The sequence below is a fragment of the Eimeria maxima genome, genomic scaffold (assembly GCF_000499605.1).
Source record: "Eimeria maxima Weybridge genomic scaffold, Emw_scaff26, whole genome shotgun sequence".
In the NCBI taxonomy this organism is placed as follows: Eukaryota; Apicomplexa; class Conoidasida; order Eucoccidiorida; family Eimeriidae; genus Eimeria; species Eimeria maxima.
The window spans coordinates 79,970-98,035 of NW_013565449.1; the positions used below are offsets into that span (position 1 = coordinate 79,970).

General features: G+C 49.1%; 2 protein-coding genes across 2 annotated transcripts; one reads left to right on the forward strand and one right to left on the reverse strand.

Annotated features, from left to right (window-relative positions):
* Positions 1-5,317: 5,317 nt before the first annotated feature.
* On the reverse strand, positions 5,318-7,263 carry EMWEY_00004840 (splicing factor, putative; the record flags this gene model as incomplete). Its single annotated transcript, XM_013480990.1, has 6 exons — positions 5,318-5,359; positions 5,481-5,597; positions 6,335-6,446; positions 6,725-6,856; positions 6,989-7,071; positions 7,171-7,263. The coding sequence occupies 6 exons, from the start codon at positions 7,261-7,263 to the stop codon at positions 5,318-5,320; spliced, it is 579 nt and encodes a 192-aa protein (XP_013336444.1).
* Positions 7,264-11,455: 4,192 nt separating this feature from the next.
* On the forward strand, positions 11,456-17,840 carry EMWEY_00004850 (hypothetical protein; the record flags this gene model as incomplete). The annotated part of the gene is made up of 18 exons (XM_013480991.1): positions 11,456-12,100; positions 12,293-12,396; positions 12,532-12,634; positions 12,762-12,865; positions 13,814-13,883; positions 14,007-14,096; positions 14,239-14,300; positions 14,433-14,493; positions 14,656-14,752; positions 14,905-14,960; positions 15,165-15,208; positions 15,400-15,510; positions 15,685-15,780; positions 15,981-16,095; positions 16,927-17,049; positions 17,220-17,358; positions 17,527-17,678; positions 17,784-17,840. Coding segments are annotated over 18 exons (2,229 nt in total), but the record flags the coding sequence as incomplete, so codon positions are not given.
* Positions 17,841-18,066: the final 226 nt, after the last annotated feature.

Sequence of the window (18,066 nt, forward strand, 5' to 3'; positions counted from 1 at the left end):
GAGCCGATGGCGACCGCATCGCTACAAGCGTAGTGGATTGCTTGTCTAGTTTTACGACATCGAAGTATAGCTGGCAAGTGGGTGATGCTCACAATTTGCCCACAAGGAAGGTTTACTCTTAACAAGGGGAAGTAATTTTTCAGATATCGAAGTCAGATGCTGCTTGGTTTTAGGGTGAAGTTCGGGAGAGGGTAATTAAGCCTTGTTGCAGCACTGCGTGAGTAGGATGCATGATATGATGCATGATATCGAACTAATCCCTTTTTCCCTTTCGCGGAGTATCAGGTGTCTTATGTGATAATAAAGAAAAATATAACAACAGACCAAGTCAGCTCAGAGCGCTGGCAAGAAGGTGCCAGCACAATTACTATTATGTGGTGCTACACTAAAACATCTTCGCCATTAGTGCCAGACTATAAGTAAGTGCAGTCAATGCCCCATATGGATGAAAATGCTCCAAACCCACACCTCCATATTTCTCCAAATGCTTAAATGGTTTGTGAGCCATTTTCCTTCGACGACACGTGAAGTAACTTCCCCTCCACAACCCGGCATGCAGTCCTCTCGCTCGTTGCTCCTGAAAGAGTTTTAAAGGGTTGCCCCGTGAATGACATTTTAGGGGGTGTTATATATACACCACTGTACTCTCACTCAATTTTTGACGGATTTACTTTACGAGGGTACCTTATCCAGAGCACAGGTGGCCGATTTGATGAGCCACCCGCAATCCTCTACCAGGACAAGAAAAACGGCGTGTTTCGCCTAGAGTAAGGAGTAGCGCATTATACCTCTAGTACAACCTATTACTCATGTCGAAGTGGCGTCGTGTAAATGAAGGGCTTTGCATGCGCTGTGCTGGGTCCATGTATGTCGTGTAACTTAGCACACTTTGCGGCGGTTAGCGTGGCACGCGGTTACTTATGGCAACAATTAGCATTCCTCAAGACATACGTTCCTCTAGAATATTTACTGCTCTGTTATTTGTTGGCAGTCGGGATTTCGGATTGCTTTTCGCCTCCACAATTGTGCATGTTCACGGTGATTCGATACTGAGCATCAAACTCTAGTACAACAATCGGGGCATGTTACCTCGTAAAGCTGCTTCAAAAACACTTGCGAGAGTGCCAATAAGTCGCAGGCTAGACTAAAAACAGTGGATCCTTCAAAAACGTTGCGTCACATTTTCTAGAACCCAATATTATGGAGAATTATGAGAAGTTGAAGAAAATTGGGTCTGGAGCTCAGGGCGAGTGCTATCTTGCTCAGGACACAAGAACTTGTACGCGTGTGAACCACTGAATGCACCTGTTTCTTGTGTCTGGCGCGTAATACTCACAAGTGGGCAGTGCTGTTGCTGTGTACCACCAACTCATATGCCGCAATTGAGCTCAAAGGGGGGTTCCTGGGTGATTGTGCCATCCCTCACCCGTATCGGTTCATCCGCAGAGTGTATATGAATAGTCGGCACCTCTACGCTGGAGAGGCGAGGCCCAGCTTCAACAATCGCCGTAGCGGCTGCCTGTCCCCTGGGTTTTCATAACATAGGGCTGAATACCCGTTTCTATTCAGGTAAAATGTGTGTGATCAAAGAAGTTGATCTTGGGCCGCTAACTCCTCGAGAGAGACAGGAGGCGTGGAGTGAAACACGCATTTTACAGAGCTTGGAACCCTACCCTAATGTTATTAATTACGTCGAAGCGCACATTGACCACGAAGGAGAAAAGTTAAATCTTGTCATTGAGTATGCAGACAATGGGGATCTTGCTACTCAGGTTCTTTACAGAAAGACCTTGCTAGATGAACAAAAGAACGCTCATGAGGCATCACGAGGTGCGCTCCCTGGAAATCAGTGCAACTGTTGCGAGAAAAGTCCATTCTTCCAGGAGCAGGATATCATGCTTGTGTTTGTGCAATGCCTATTCGGGCTACACCATCTACATAAAAATAGTATTATGCACCGAGATATTAAGACTCAGAACATACTTCTATTTAGCAATGGCCTCGTAAAGCTGGGGGATTTCGGGGTTGCTAAAAGCTTCAAGCGTACAAAAATTCGGAAGTCATACGTGGGCTCGCCCCTCTACATGGCTCCTGAAATACATTCCAGCCAAGGATATACCTACAAGGCAGATATATGGTCGCTTGGATGTGTTCTTCACGAGCTCTGCTGCCTGAAACACCCATACACTGGTATGCCCACTCCTTCACCATCGGGGGGTGCTGCTGGCTAGTGTGCACTTATCTGCGCCAGGCTGGCCACATGCAAATGGCATAATTAAGGCAGTTCACAACAGCAGTACTTCTCTGTTGACACATTAATGCAGGAAACAACATAATACAACTCGCAATGGAGGTTACAAGTGCTCCTCCACCGACATGCTTGGATGTTCCCCCTCGAACCTACGCTGTAGATCTACTCCACCTGATTAATCGCATGCTGCAAAAGGACCCCGATTTACGTCCCAGCACTCCTGAGTTAATTCGCATGCCCTTTGTCTTCAAGTACTCAGAATTACTTGCCAGCAGGTTGGAATCCCTACAACCAAGAGAGTGAACGCACTCTTGCTGCTACCAACGGATTATATCCCTTTCCCGGCAATTGCCAAGTGCTACACACTGTACTGCGCTACCACTAGGTACAAAGTTCTTCGCCACTTCAAGCAAATCCATGTGGAATTTAAGGAGACTCTTTGTGAACTGCCACCTGCCTCCCCATGCTTACAAGCGGCAAACATGCGCGGGCAGGTAAGTTGGATGAGCTATCCCACTGAGATCACTTGAGTTCCTGTTACTTGCACACCCACACCTCAAAAATTGAACAAATGCATATGCCTACGAAATGCATCATTACTGCCCTAAAGATTAAATGGGCTGCCCTTAGCTATATTCAACTGTGGGTCCCGGCTCAGTTGGACTGCTCACGTATGGAATTGTCAGGGCTTCTGAGAGGCCTTCCCATGTTCTTGCACATGAGGAGTGGGGGCAGTTTAGAAACGGTGGCAGAGTCACACTTCGTTGCTGGTGAGGCCAGGGCATACACATTAAAACTGTGACGGAAGAGGAGTTGTTCGCGTTTGGGGACGAGGCAATACCAACTGGAATGACCGATTTAAATCACAATCAGGAGAGAGGAGAATCACCTGAAGGGCATTTCGCTCCCTCAGCAAAGTGCGAGGATCCTCACTATGGCACAAAGTGTTCGGAAGGAGCAGATGCAGCGGTTGAGGCCAGTGCAGCCTTCCCATGGAAGTCTCCATCAACAATAGAAACACACACCGTTGTCGAGAGACAGCTAGATAATAGGTGGCTTCTAATTCCAGAGAGCCCACTGAAGCCCGCCCGCCTCCAATCCTGCCACAATGCTTCACTTGGCGACCGTGAACTACTTTTCCTCCTAGACGCTTTGATACCTCATGCTGACCCCGTCACTGGAGGCAATACCATTACCCCACGCGAGCAGCTGAGTCAGTCTGGTAGTGCGACGGAAAATATTCTTACTGTCGAGCAGCTACCGTCATTACCCATTGTGGCTGCGCAAGCCGCATGGAAGGTACACGAGGGATCAGAACTTGCAAGCAATCAATATGCTCATGAAGCCCAACAGGATCTGACTGCTGAGGCTCACTTCACGCAGCCTGTCAGCAATGTTGCAAGCATGGATGCATCGGGAGCTCCTCTACGAAATACATCCGAGGTGATAAGCTGTGCAACTAGGCAGAACCGGCAGCCCAGATATTGGGCTAAAACAGCGTGTCCAGCGTGTGCTTCTATTCCTGCTCGTCCGGGTGTGACGGGCCACCGGAAAGCTAAGCGTTTCTGGAGGAATTCATGTTGCAGACGTGGCTCAGAGAGGAAAGACTGTGGGAGAGTTCGGAAAGAAGGCGACATCCACGAATCAGTGTAATGTCGGATAGGTGTCAACTCACTGCTGAAGCACCCCACTCGATGCCCGGAAAACCCGTTTCAAAAAGTTGTTGTCGGCAACCTAATCCACGAGCTCCTCTAGCTTAAACAACTGCCTTTCTCCCTATCTGCGGATGGAACGACGAGGCGATGCAAGATGCATCTCAAGAAACTCAGGTGTTTGCTCCCTACTTCACCACAACCCGTGGTGGGAAGCAGCGTAGGGCATGTTTTCATCATGTCGTGAGAACTAGAGCATTCTGAAGTCCAAAAGAACACGCCTGTATCGGCTGCGGAGCACTCGTGTACGCAGGGTTGCATTTTGGGCAGTCATATACAGTAAGACTGAATCATATAACAAATCGAACTGTACATCAGTGTTCCCCAATGAACAGCCGCATAAGCCAGCTATCAGGTCCTTTGCAGGTCGCAGCAGTGCCAACCGCAGTCGTTAGCTTCGCAACCACGCGTGAAGTTGTCCCATGCATTGTGTGCATCCGACGTATCCCAACCAAATCTGAAACGGTGTAGTGCCAGGGCCCAAAGTTTCGATTTGCGCGGACAAGAAGAATGTCGAACCCCATTTAGAAGAGCAGCCGCTAGCCAGCTCAGTCTGCTGTCGAGCACGTGCCACCGACCCACATCTGGCCAGCATGTAATGCATAATGTGGACATGCGCATAGCATCTATTTTAAAAAAGGGATTCGCCCTAATTTCTTCCCATCAGCGCTGACAAGTTGCACATACCATGTACACCAAAGATTCGGTAGTGAGAATAAGGCAGGCAGCAGTTAAAACCCTGGTTGTGGCCATCTGAAGAAAAATGAAGGCGGAAAAACGTCACTTCCTGGAAATGTCGGAAGCCCCTCCGACATAACTAGGCCTCGATAGCCGACACAGGATGCGACTCATCTGTATGTCTGGAAGGTGGGCTACCCGAAGAAGACCTCAGCCTCCCAGCGGGTTCACTGGTTCTTTTCTGTTCACCGACTTGAGAATCTCCTCGTCCATGCACTTCAGTGGCGCATGAACCGCCCCGCGAATTTGACCCAGAACGCGAATTTGGGCGTGTGTGCGATTCATGAGTTTCCCTGGAATCGGTTGTGCCTACCTTGTCACTACGCACCGACGGGCACTGCTCGATGTCAGAATGCGCATTTGCGCGAGAAGCTTCTCGAGAGCCTGCACAATCCCGCTGGCGTCTCGACGACGATTCATGCTCAGCATGCGATGACTCGCGCCTCGGAGACCTTGACCGATTCCTCCTTTCCGAGTAGCTGCGACTCCTCCTACGCAAGTGAAGCACGCGCTTTTGGTGGATGCGAAAATCTCCCACCTCGGAGACTAACTGTAGCACAGAGCAGGGGCAAGGGAAAGCAATTAAAAATAGGGTCAAAAGCATACTAGTGAGGGCTCACCGACCAACACGCTCGTACTCTTCCTCCCCAGCAGACCCCTGAAGCAAACCGAAGGGCGACACAGATATCCAGATGCCTCAATTCAGGGATGCTTGCGATGTTACACTGCACTGGGGGCTCTGACTGTTCAGCAAACAGTTCAGTGGAGCAACTCCTCACGTAATCGCGCTCGACGCGGATCTGTGCACGGTGAAAAATGTTGCAGAATTCGCTCCTGTCCAAGCGCTTGATCGCGTACTCCATTTCCTCCCGAGTAGGATATTCCACGATGCCTACCTGAACAGCGAACCAGAAATTGGCAATTCACTGGGTAAACTGTCAGCATTAGACAATAGTCAAGCAATAGGCTTGAGAGCACCGATCTGATAATACTCCAACGGCGTCATGCACTATTTAACAAAAATCATGTCACGCCGAAGTTGGCGTACCCCGAAGGCAACACGCAACGACTAACAAAACTCATGCTGCCCCAGTGCTGCCTAGTTCCCTTCAGGATAAAGGCTCCGTTCCCGAGAAAAAGCCAAAATAGTGCCAGACCAATCCCTTTGAACGAATGGAAATCCAGACGAAAACCCAGAACAGGAGCTCCCACGGCCCACGTCCCCGGCGCTTGGGTCACATACGCACCCTTGCAAACCAACTCCCCACAGCCAGCTAGGTCAAGCTTCTCAACAGCATCGGGGTTCCAGAACAACTTCAAATACCTCTCCCTGAACCCTACACCCCCACAGATTGGATGTACCTGCAGCGTTCTTCTAATACATCCGTTGCAGAACCGCTTGTGGGACTTTTTATTGCTCGAAAGGAATAGCTCAGCACCAAATATCTCCATCAAAGCATACAAATCCAGTATTTATACTCGCTTTTGTACAAGATTCGCCAAAGTCGCACACGTTGCACGGTGTGTCCCACGTAACATATTGCTCCAAAAGTAGTGCCGTGTCCCAATGAAAGCCGCAAAACCGGAAAACGTGGGTCAAGGGCAACGCTCGATTCCTGTTCCTCAATCTTACCCGGTTCTCCACACTTGCAAAGCCGACATCCCCAGCCTTTCGCATATGATCTTTCAAGTCCTGCCAGCTTGCAGTTGGAGGCAGGCCGTGGACGCGAACTCGGAAGGCCGATCTGCGGACAGAAGAGGGTCAGAAGAGACACATATTAACAGCCGCTTATATGCCTTCAGTGCAACAGCTTTAGACCAAAACCAAATCCTCTACAGCGGGTCAACGGCATTCGTGCTTCCCGTACACAGCGTTGCCACTCATGCCCATAAGCACGCTGTTGTAAGGTGTTGTCTGCCAGTTCAGTTCAGACAGAAGCACGCTTGTCCCCCCGCGCACATGCATGCAGCGCCTTTCGTTCAAACTGATACTGCAACTTCCACAACTTGTGGTGTGGCATACCGTCTTGGAGGTCCATATGATCCGCCATCCCCGCCTCCACGACCACCACGGCGCTCCCCACCGCGTTCGACTCGGAGGCACATATCGCCATAGCGCATCCCATCACGCCGCTCGATTGCGTCATCTACAGAGCTGCGTACGTCGTAAACGTGTACGCAGCCGCATTTTCGAACTGAGTCCACTCCCAACTAAACTAACGAATTTGTCATTCCACGCAGCATGCATGAAATATGAGTTTACACATCCAGTCGATTGTCCACTTACTACTTATCATCAAACACGACGAAGGCGAAGGAGGTATCATTCTTCCGGCTTCGTTTCACCTCGATATCACGAATTCGCCCAAACTGCGTGAAAGCGTCACAAAACACATCACAACTCAGCCTCTGCACAGCTCCTGCCAAGTGCATTCGTGCTAAAGCAAGTGCGAGGTACTTGGTGCTTACCTTGTAGAACAGGTCGTCTACCTCGCGTTCTGTGACGTCATAAGGCAAGTTGCCTACATAGAGGCGCTCGGAAGAGTAATGCTGTCTGCTCATTATACTGCAGAAAAGGAGCAATGCAAAATTACGAGCCATTTTTAAGGTCATTGTTGCACAATAGATGATGCACAACTCTGCACTAGGGTCCGTTCTCTGGCTTCGCCAGTCAACGTGGTGCTACGCGGCAATTGTGAAGATACTCCTACCTGAATAGCTATTTTTGGAGGCATAACCGCTATTCTCAAACTTAAAGGGAAGGGACTGCCACGCACCTAACTTCAATGCTAGCGGGCTGGAGCTTGCGGCGTATATCGGTGAGAGGTTGACATGGACAAGCCTCTCGTCGCCGTTCGATACAATGTACTTCGCTACAAACCACTCGTTTTCGGGCCTGGAATTCCAGAAATATTTGTGCTTGAACTCTTTGGCAGACGGCGGGTACTCCCTGTGAACAATGCAATACTCCCTTGGGCCACTCCAGCCCCGCAGAGGATGAGCGGGCCACACATACCAAAGGTGTTAAAACGTTAAGCGTTCCTTCTTGGGTCCCGAAAAGCACATACATTCGTGGCCCAAACCGCATTCTGTAATTGATTATATGAGGAGGGGGGACATTCCTTCCAGCAGGTGTGCTACTACGGCGCTGCCGCTTTAGGGTCACCGGTTAAACCATTCACCGGGTGCAGCATGCTGTTGGGAAGTCTCTCCCACCACAAAATATTCATAATGGAGGGAGTCATTCATAATATATTCAAAGAACAGCTAGGGGAATCAACCACTCCCTGCTTGAGTGGGAAACCTGGCGGATCGAACGGCTTCTTTTTGTGAACGGCATTGTGTCCGGTTATGAGCAGTCAGGTGTACAGGTCCAACACCTTCGCCTAAGCAGGTAGCAAACGAAAGCATTAAGGTGCAATCATTTGTGTCCGTTAGTTTGGAAACTACTCCGAGCTCTCCGTAGATAACAGCAACCTGCTGCTTCCGGAACTTCGCATGGAATCTGTGTTTGACCATAAAGGGGGCATGTTGTTGTTGGCAGTTAAGCTGCATTTGGCGCACCACCGACTTGTATAGAAGCCTTCAAAGGGAGTCTATTCGACATAAGTCTGTGCTGCTCGCCAACGGGAGGCTCGGCGACATGTGGTAACTCCGAGGGAATGAATTGGTTGACCTGGGGCTCCTCGGCGTTAACAGTGGACCATCGTGGGATGCAAACGATTCAGAATATGTAGTCAGAGGCTTCCGAAAAAGCGTGTGTTCTCTCTTCCAGTCTCAGGCTTCCTGTCCGCAGTTGCCTGAGGGCCTGGGGCTGGTGTGACGGGGGGAGGCAATTGATCAGCCCTTGCTGCAACTTCTGTAGAGGGGGAATTCCTACATGTAAGCGACCCAAAAACGTCTTTTGATTCATGCCCTAGCCAGCAGCGTGTCTGTGCTCAAGTAGGAGTACATCTACAGAGAACGGTACGCAGGTCGCGATAAGATAGTACAGAGCTAAGGAATTCAGAATGAGTGCATCCGTCCATATGGCGATTCTTTCACCGTTCTCCATCGGAGTGCCTGAGGAAAGGTATAGACATCACTTTCAAACAAGCAAAAACCCAACAAAGGTGAGATAGTCAAGGCCACTCCGATAGGTATTAAGTCTAGCTCCGCTGTGTTTCCTGACAACGAAGTCGATAGAGCTTTTTGATCTTCTGTTGATAACATTCCACACGTTTACTTCAGTTCCTGATGCGGCACCTTCATCTCAAGTTGCCTGGAATGGCATGCCTGCAACCCCTAAAAGTTAGGTTCCTCTCAAGCCCAGTCTCCAACTAAACGCCCCCTTGGAAGTCCAACGTGTTACGCAAGCAGAGCATATCTTTAGGCTTCTCAGAGCACAGCAGTAGCCAGTCCCTTGACCTGAAAGCTGAAATTTTCAGTCCAGACAATCGCACCTGCAGCCTACGTTTCTGCACACAACCCGCCTGTGGGCAGGTTGGCCTCCCATGCATGGCCAGTCTCTTCCTCCTGCTGAGGGCAACAACCCAACCGTTGGGAGGCTAAGTCGCGAACAACGAAAACTATTCTGTGACCAATTTTAAGCCATATAGACTGCATTTGTAATCATGTATGGCTGTGAAGAAGAGAGTCAGCGGTTTCTCTTTTCTGCCAAGTGGGGCAGACTTCCGCATGGTCGTCCTGGGAGCCTCCGCAATCCTCAAAAATTTCTTGTGAAATGTACCTACTAGCTACCGGTGCCCCACATACTGGCCTCAAGCATTTTAGGCCTGTGGGTAAGGGAAGCAGACTGGTGGAAACCCCATATTTAGGAGTACGTATTGCATACACACGGGTCCTACGAACTTCGTACCTGTTGCATACAGAGCAAACTTCACAGAATGCACAAGTACAGTATCCTTGACAATCAAGTAAAACAGCTTTGGAAGATGTACGACTCCTAGAATGGTGCTGAAGTGTCATCAATGCAGACGACGTTATCTCGCATGTATTCAGAGACAAGAGGGTTTTCGCTCAGGGCGCACGAGGCATGCCATGGGGCATACGTGTTTACTCATATAATCCCAAAGGCATGGTAATTGGGGACAAATTTGGGCCAAGCAGGCTGATCCTTGAAACTCTTGCTTTCAATAAGCAGCTGCTCCTCTACCACTGCAGTCGCGTCAGCAAGCTTCAGAGCTTCAGAGGCCGTGTTTGATATTCGTAGAATGGCGCTTACGCTCTCCAGAAATGGCATATAGTGGCTTTTCTAAATCGTTTCTAACTACTAGATTAATACCGCCGTTTGCTTACACGTTTCTCACATGTTGGCACAAATGCATTCTGTCGCCCGTTCCAGACCGCCGGAGCCACCCCAGCGCACACGTAGTGGGACAGCTCCCTCCGAGGAGCGGAACCCTCCGCGTGGTTTTATATAGTTGAGGGAAACGTCTTCGTGTCCAGGAACTCCCTGTAGCCGTTGGTGAGGCCATAGTGTAGCCGAAGGCCCGTTGTCTAGAGCCTTGAACCTGATTAACTTGGATAGGCTGCTTTTGTAGAAGGGTACGTTCTACAAATGAGCCCACCTATTTTGATGACAGCCCAATCCTTGCTCTTAGCCTCCAAGGAGTTGAGGTGATTTGGGAGATTTTTCTCGTAGTGAACACGAGAGCGCCTTCTTTTTTGGTCCCATCCCTTCGATGCCTCCACTCCAAAGAATATTTTCGGCCTCATCTGCCGGGATTTTTCTTGTAGAGAACACGAGAGCATCCTTCTTTTTTGGTTCCATCCCTTCGATGCCTCCACTCCGAAGAATATTTTCGGCCTCATCTGCCGCAAATGGTCTAAATTTGAAAATGTGTGCAAGCATAATCCCTATTACTGGCCCACAGTATGAAACGTTTGTGTAGTAGAGGACTATTTAGAGTGGGATTACTCGGTGTTGTGAACGCATAGGCTACATACTCCTGAATACCCGTCTCCCTAGGCAGTCTCCAAATAGGAGTCCCGCCACACTTGCACTGTTAAATAGAGCTGGAATTGGCCTAACTATATCCCTTAGATTTCTCGCCGGGTAGCGTATGTTTTGTGAGGTACTCCGTGTAGTGACTCAGCAGGGTTCAGCTGCTCGCAGCGGAAGGCCAAACACGCTCTAGGGGCAGTAAGCACCAGTTTTCAATTATTTATGCAATGAAATGATTAATCAGGCCAACTGGACTATAAGACAAGGTCTAGGTGATGGCAGACAAGCAACACCCCGAAGACAGCACGAGCCGACAGCAACGTTTGGCGTCAGCCCCGATCCGACTAAACGAGCATTAAACACGTCGCAGTTGGAACTGCGAAAACACAACACAGAAAAGGCTACAGTGCTTAATAGTCGGGGCTGTCGGCTTTTATGAAGACAAAACTCCCCGATGTTCGCTCCTGCTGCAGTTGCAACGTCGCATCCGCATCGATCAGGAGGAGTCACCGCTCTGCAGTCCCCACAACTGCAGCAGCCTCACGTGACAATACCCTCAAAAATATAAGCATTGTGCCTCATAATTTAGTAACTCCATAGACGGGTTCCAGAGGAGAAATCTTAGATGCTGAGACCCGCAAGAAACCCTAGTTACCGCACGCGAGAGAAAGGCAGCACGGCCAGTTTCAGCTGAGGTGTGGCATTCCAGGCAGTCTAGAGAGCGTTTCATAACACTTAATCTAGATCTAGGGTCTACAAGGGACCGAATATAAGAAACAGTGAGGGCATGAACGGCCTCTCAGCACAATGGATGGCAAAAGAAGCGCCAGTTTCGCCGTGGACGAAAAACAGACGGAGAACCTATCAGAAACTCCACGAGATAGTGCACAGACGCATGGGCCCAATTCTACCGGATACACCCCTACTTCTGGGGATGTGGTCAGTGACGCGCAGGCCTCTGACCATCTGCATCGTACTTCAGACCGTCTTCCACAGGAACAGCAACCAGGTGCAATTGGGGCTCTTGAAGCTGCCCAGGTTATCAACCAGCAGTCTGAGCAGGCGCAACAAAAAGAACAAGATTTGGGGGATGTTGAACAGAGGCGTGCCATGGAATTGCTTCGTTCTGTGGACGACGACCCCGACAGCGGAGGTCAAGTAATTGTTTGCTCAGCCCCAGATGCAGATAGCGAAAAGGGCAACATTGGCGCCGTCGCTCCATCTGCTGCTGACCCTTCGCGAGAAGCTCAACAGCAATTAGCCTACCGGAGCCTCAGCTACAAGGGTGACAGCACAACGGAGGTTCCAGCGGCTGTGGGTTCCGCTGTTGGACCTGTAGTTTCAGGAACGACAGCTCCTGTCGATAATGTGGCAAATCTGAATGCAGATGATTCTTACATAGCTCAGTTAACCATGAAGGCCCAAGAGAATGAACGGGAGGATGTGCTGAAGGTGACAAACAGCACAAGTAGCACCACGAGCAGGTAGCGTTGGCAAGATAGCTCTGGCCAGCACACTGGCAGCTAAGCATTGCTGAAGTGTGGACTGGGACCTAATGTCTCAGATTTGCGGCAAACCGCATCTACTCTTGTCTCGAAGCTTTTATGCATATTGTAAAGCATATGTAAACAATATGCATAACAGGAGCTGGCGTCCTATCCAGAGCTAGAATTTTTACGACATGAATATGAAAAGCTTCATCAGGCGCTTAAGAACTCTCAAAAAAATGAGCTGGAGCTCAAGGCAAAGTGCGCTTCAGCGCAGAGTCCCACCCAAACTGCAAAATAACTGGAGTGTGACGATGCTTCTTTCGCATTCAACCTGACCTAGCCACTGTCGCCCAGCTAGGTTTGTAGTGTTCTGCTTTTTCTATGCTGACTTAGATGTATGGATCTGAGCAGTGCTCTACAAGCCAACGCAATGCAGGTGCATGCAGCACTGAAAGAAGCCAGCGGGGAAGAGGAGACAATCAAGAGGCTAAAACGGGTCAGTTGAATCAGAAAGGTGCAGCGCTCGAGCCACCCTACGTCCCTCTGGCAGCAGTATGTACCGTGAATTAGAAGCTTGGTCACAGCAGTGTGCTCTGCTTCCGCCTCATTCGGTTTTAATCCAGGACTTAAGTGCTTCGCTGATAGAGGTTGCGAATGGCAAGGCACAGGAGGCCGCCGAGGCAAAAGCAGCAAACCAACTTCGTGCCCAAATTGAAGAGCTCTACAAGTATGTTTTGCTCCGACTCCCTGTGTTACGTTGCATCGCCCACCTCAATGAATAATTAAATGTGTGTGGCTTTTAGGAGGATTGACGAAGAAGAGCAGCGTTCTCTGCAGCAAAATGCCCGGCTGAACGAATTGTTGCAAGAGCGAGACAAACTACAATCCAGTACGCTGTTGTGAAAAACATCGGGCTCTCCTGTGCTGCACAGTCGCAGTGACTTCTACTGCTTAGAAACGCTTTTCGCTTTCTACGCAGAGTATTGTCAACATGTTGATTAATTGTATCGGTGCGCACCTCTTTTCGCACTTACTATACAGCGACAGACAGGCTTACGTCCACCAGCGACTCCCTCGCAAGAGATAACGTCGAAGCAATGAAGACGATTAAAGACCTCGAAACAAAGTTAGCCAAAGGCAAGCCTTATCACAGAACAACAGGTCTTGAGGGCTGATCCTGTTCATTCCATTCAACGAATTGGTAATACAAAAGTATGAAAAAGAGTTATCGGCGCACTGGCAGAACCAGCTTCTAAAGAGGGCTACATGGCAGGCCTGTTGCTCAGCCCCTGCCATCGGTTGTGCGGCATTGAATGCCCCCTCTGTTTCGCTAGGCGGGTGTTCGAATCACTGCATTAGGGCAACTGTCTAAAGTGGGTGGCGGGCTTTCTCAGGTCTACAGGACCTATACACTACACAGGAGCAATTGCAGGACCGTCGTGCTGCTGCTGATGAGGAGGCAAAGAAAAGGGAGAGGCTTGAAAGGCAGCTTAAGCAAAACAAGTAATGCCCAAAACGGGTAGCGTGGCTTGATGCAGAACCACTAAAGAGTGACGCAACCGCAATGCACGTGCAAGCTTCGAAGTCGTCGAGTACCAGAAAATGAGACTGTTTTCGTTTCTTTACCGTTAGTACCACTGCTGTCTAGTGGTATGACACTCGTGGTTGCCTGCAGAGCACACTTCGAGCAGCAGCAACAAGAGCTTGCCAGGAAACAGGCAGATCTGGCTCAATCAGAGGAGCAAGTAGGCACAATGCCTTGCACTAAAATTGAATCGAGGAATATGTTTCCGGGAAGGCCATTAGTGTTCCATGTGCACCTGGAGAATTTAAGTTTCTTACTGAGTGCGTCTTCTTTACCTGTTCAGATAGCTTCGTTGCAGCAGCAGTTGGCTATGACGCAGCAACAGGTTCAGCAAGAGGTACAGGAATCGCAAGAAATCCAGAGGCGCATAGCTGTAAGTAGGTTCCTCCGTTGTCAGATTCGCACACGAATTAAAAACAGTCCGTACGATTACATGTTGCGCGCTGAAGCTGCACTGGTGAGAGCCATTCTAAATTCCCCAATGACTATTCAAACGTGGGCCTGAGGGTGTGCAGCAAACGGAGCTTCGTTTAAACGACCAGATATACAAAAATAGCCGTCTTAAGGCAGCGAACGAGTAAGCATTAGCTTCTCCACGCTTCTGCCAACCATCTTGTACTGAGTGTCTGCTGCAAAGACCCTAACTCCTAATGGCTCGCAAGCTGCGAAACGTATGCTCTCGCCTCTTACATAGTTTTCTCCGATGTAGGGAAAGAGAAGCTGAACTCAAATCAAAGCAAGAGGAGATCGAGAAAATGCGAGCGGAGAAAGTGAGCAAGAGTTCGGCAAATTGTGATCAATCTAGTATAGCGTGCTTAGCTATTGCTGAGGCAGGTTCAGCTGGAATCTTTTTCCGGTCCAGTGTACTATACTGCCAGATTTTGAACACTTTGAATCCCTCCTCTGTCTGTTGTGTAGAGCCGCATTTGCAGGACCGTGTTGTCAAGCTGCACGAATTATTAAAGAAGAAAATGCAAATCCTCGAAGGGGACAAGCGCACCCTGGATGAGCAGGCAACGGGCACGTACAGTTAATAGACACTCTTGCTTGCTCTTGACTGTATTACTTTACCTTTTCCACCAAAGAGCAGTCATTGGCATTGCCATAAGGGCTTTGCGTAGCCTTCAACCACAGTGACAATTTGCTGTGGTCGTCCATCCTTTGTGCTGGCAATTTTGCAGCTCTTAAGCTGGAAACAGCTGCTTCGGAGAGGGAAATTGATACACTAAAGCAGCAGGTACGAACTCTACCACTCAGAATTGCCCTGCTTTCACCGGAATGAAGCTGCTCGAAACAGTGTAGTGCGTCCATCCAAAGAAATGGCTGTCCACATCGAGGGCCACAAGTTTGTGCTTTAGACTCCTCCCTAGACTTGTACCTCATGAACGCGGTGTCTGAATGTCATTGCCGCAAAGACATGTGCTGTTCGTACCAAATACAGGCAGAGACTGACAAGCGGCAAATCGAATCACTGCTGCGCGAGAGGTGACTGCCCGTTCAGAAACGCTAACGGTCATGGGGCCACTATTAGTCGAGCCATTTTGCCTGCTCTGAGAAGTACATGAGCTGTTTTTGCTTCTAGGTAGCAGCTCTGCATGTGAAGGATGGGGATGTTTTGCAGCGGTGGCCATTGCTGTGCTTCGCACAGCACGTTGGGAATTTTGTTGTGCGCAAAGGGATTTACTATCTAAGAATCTTTTAAACGCTGACGCCACCGCAAAGAAGCATGCAGACCACGCTAAGAGACAACTGACTCACTGCGAGCATCTTGAAAAGGAGGTTGATGGGTCAGCCAACTTTCAGGGATTGGCGCTATTGCTTATTTGATAGCTCTAGTCTGCCCATCTCACCAGGGACCTATGGGCAGCTCCGGGTGCTGCATTCATCCGCAATTTTGTCGACTGCCAACAGCCTAAAGGTCCATTTACCAACGTGTACCTGGCTCTTCTTCTTTCGCTTAGGTTCCGGCGCGAATGCCAGCAACTCCAGCAGAAAGTCGAAGCTCTCGAAGCGGAAAGGGACCGCTATGGGCACACTCTAAACAAAAGCAACCAAAAGTATGGCGCTGTCACTGGCTAGTTAAGAATGCATTCTTGCACTATATTCCTTACCCTCACCTCATAGTAGTTCTTTTAGCCAACCGTTTTAGGCACTGACTCCCAGCCCTTTTAGGTCTACTGTTATAGGTACACTTTAGAATTCTGTCGCAGCATTAACAGGTTTAAAAACATCAACGTGATGTTGTGCTGTTCTGTAGGTACTTGGAGAGCCTCGAGCAGCTGAAAAATGAGGAGCTTAGAGTTGCAGACTTGCAGCGATCTATCGGCGAGCAGCAATCGAAACTTGCTGCACAAAAAACCCTTTACGAGGCTGTGAGATCAGACAGGAACCTTTTTTCAAGGAATCTGATAGCAAGCCTCGACGAAATGACGGAGCTGAAACAGTAAAGCACACCGTTAAATTGTGAAGTAGATAAACCAAGACAGAGCCCTTCTAAACCGCAGCATAATGCCACAGAAAAAGGGAAAAACCGTTCGACTCCAGCTAGGCATTTTGTAAAAGCCACTTTCCCCGGAATTGCACAAGCTCTACACCAACGGACCATTTTTGAGCAGTCACTCTTTCAGCTGGCCTTTTCTCTTTTGCTGTAGTAAGTTCAAGCTCATGTTTCAGCAAGTGGGCCAGCTTAAGGAAGAGATAAAAACAAAAGACGCTGGACTTCTGAAACAACATTTCGAGCATAGAAGGATTACATCCGAAAATGAAAAGCTGAAGGATGACCTGGGCAAGGCGGAGAAGAAACTTGGCTCCCTTGAGCAAATTATTGCTGCACAAAAGCAAGTTGAATGCACATATCTTTACACCGGAGCTGCACACTTGCAAGCTAGAGAACAGTGTTAACCGCTGAGGCCTCAAACGTACCCATTTTTTTTTCGCATGCGCATGGAAGTGAAAATAACAAACTAAGTGGTGAGATATGCAGACGGGAAATCAAAAAGCTTGAAGAAACTATGCAAGAAGCGACGACTGAAAAAGCGAACCAGGGAAAGGAATTCTCAGCGGTGTGCAGCAAAGTTGCCAGCGGAAAGAACTGCACCGTCTTTTGTGGCTAAAGTAACGGACACTGTCAGCTCGCAATGAGTCGAATATTCGTCGCCACTGGGCCGTACACGCCTGCTGCCTAAGTTAGTTGTTTTGCTCAGATATTGGCAGAGAGGGACATGCTAGGGACTCAACTGCTAAAGCGAAACCAGGAGCTATCCCTCCTGTACGAAAAAGTGAGGATCCAAGAGTCCACCCTGGCAAAGGGCGAAGCCCAGTACAAGGTGCGCCTATACATGAATGATTATCGAACTTGTGGGATCTGGTTGCTGCGTACAACACTTAATCTCTATCTGTCAGGGTAGTTCAGATTACGGTGTTTTTTAGTGAGGACTGGGGGTTGGAAAGTGTTGGCTTCAGAATTGATGCACGACATATTTGATTATGTATGCAGGAGCGACTGAAGGAAATTAAGGAGTGGAGCCGACAGTGCTTGGCGTTCAGGCGGGAGCTGCGCAACCTTGAGGGAGGCGTTGCTGAAGTAGAGTCCCTTAAGCGGGAAATCTTGCAGCTACAGAAAGAGTTGCTGCAGGGTACGCCAGCGGAGGCAAAATATTGTGTTTGTGTTCAGTACTCCAGGCGGCGATGGTGTGCATCTGTTGTGTGGTCGCCGACGTGTTCATTCAGTATGCAGGTTTCAACATATACATATTGAATCGACAAGGATTCGGTTGTTGCAATTTGAACTGTGCACTATGCAGAAAGGACGAAGGTACGGGCACTAACTGAGGCCCTAGCAACGCCCATGAACGTGCACAGATGGAGACGACTCGAAGGGACCGACCCTGCCAAGGTTGAATTAGTAAAGAAAATTCAGTCATTACAAAAGCGACTGATTGCCAAGACTGAGGAGGTGCGATTGATTCAGACGGCAGTTTCTGTCCTGAGCGTGCATCAGCTGTATTTCATTTCTTTCCCAACGCATTATATTAACTTTGGCATCTCTTCACCTTCTCAGGTGATTGAAAGGGACCTTCAAATTCAAGAAAAGGAGAAACTTTTTGTGCAGCTCAAGGTAAGCTCCTGACCGATAGAAGGTGTGTAACAGGAGGTGCAGCTGAGTCACCAAACAGGCACGAAGCTTGTAAATAAATATATGGTTTGCCAACTCTGTTTAGACAACCCTCAACAAGCAACCTGGAGCTGAAGTTTTCGCCAAAATGCAAAATCTCCAAACGGTGAGAAGATTCAAATAAGACGGACTGTGGGCGACGACCTTCCCCCACCCCCACCCCCGACCC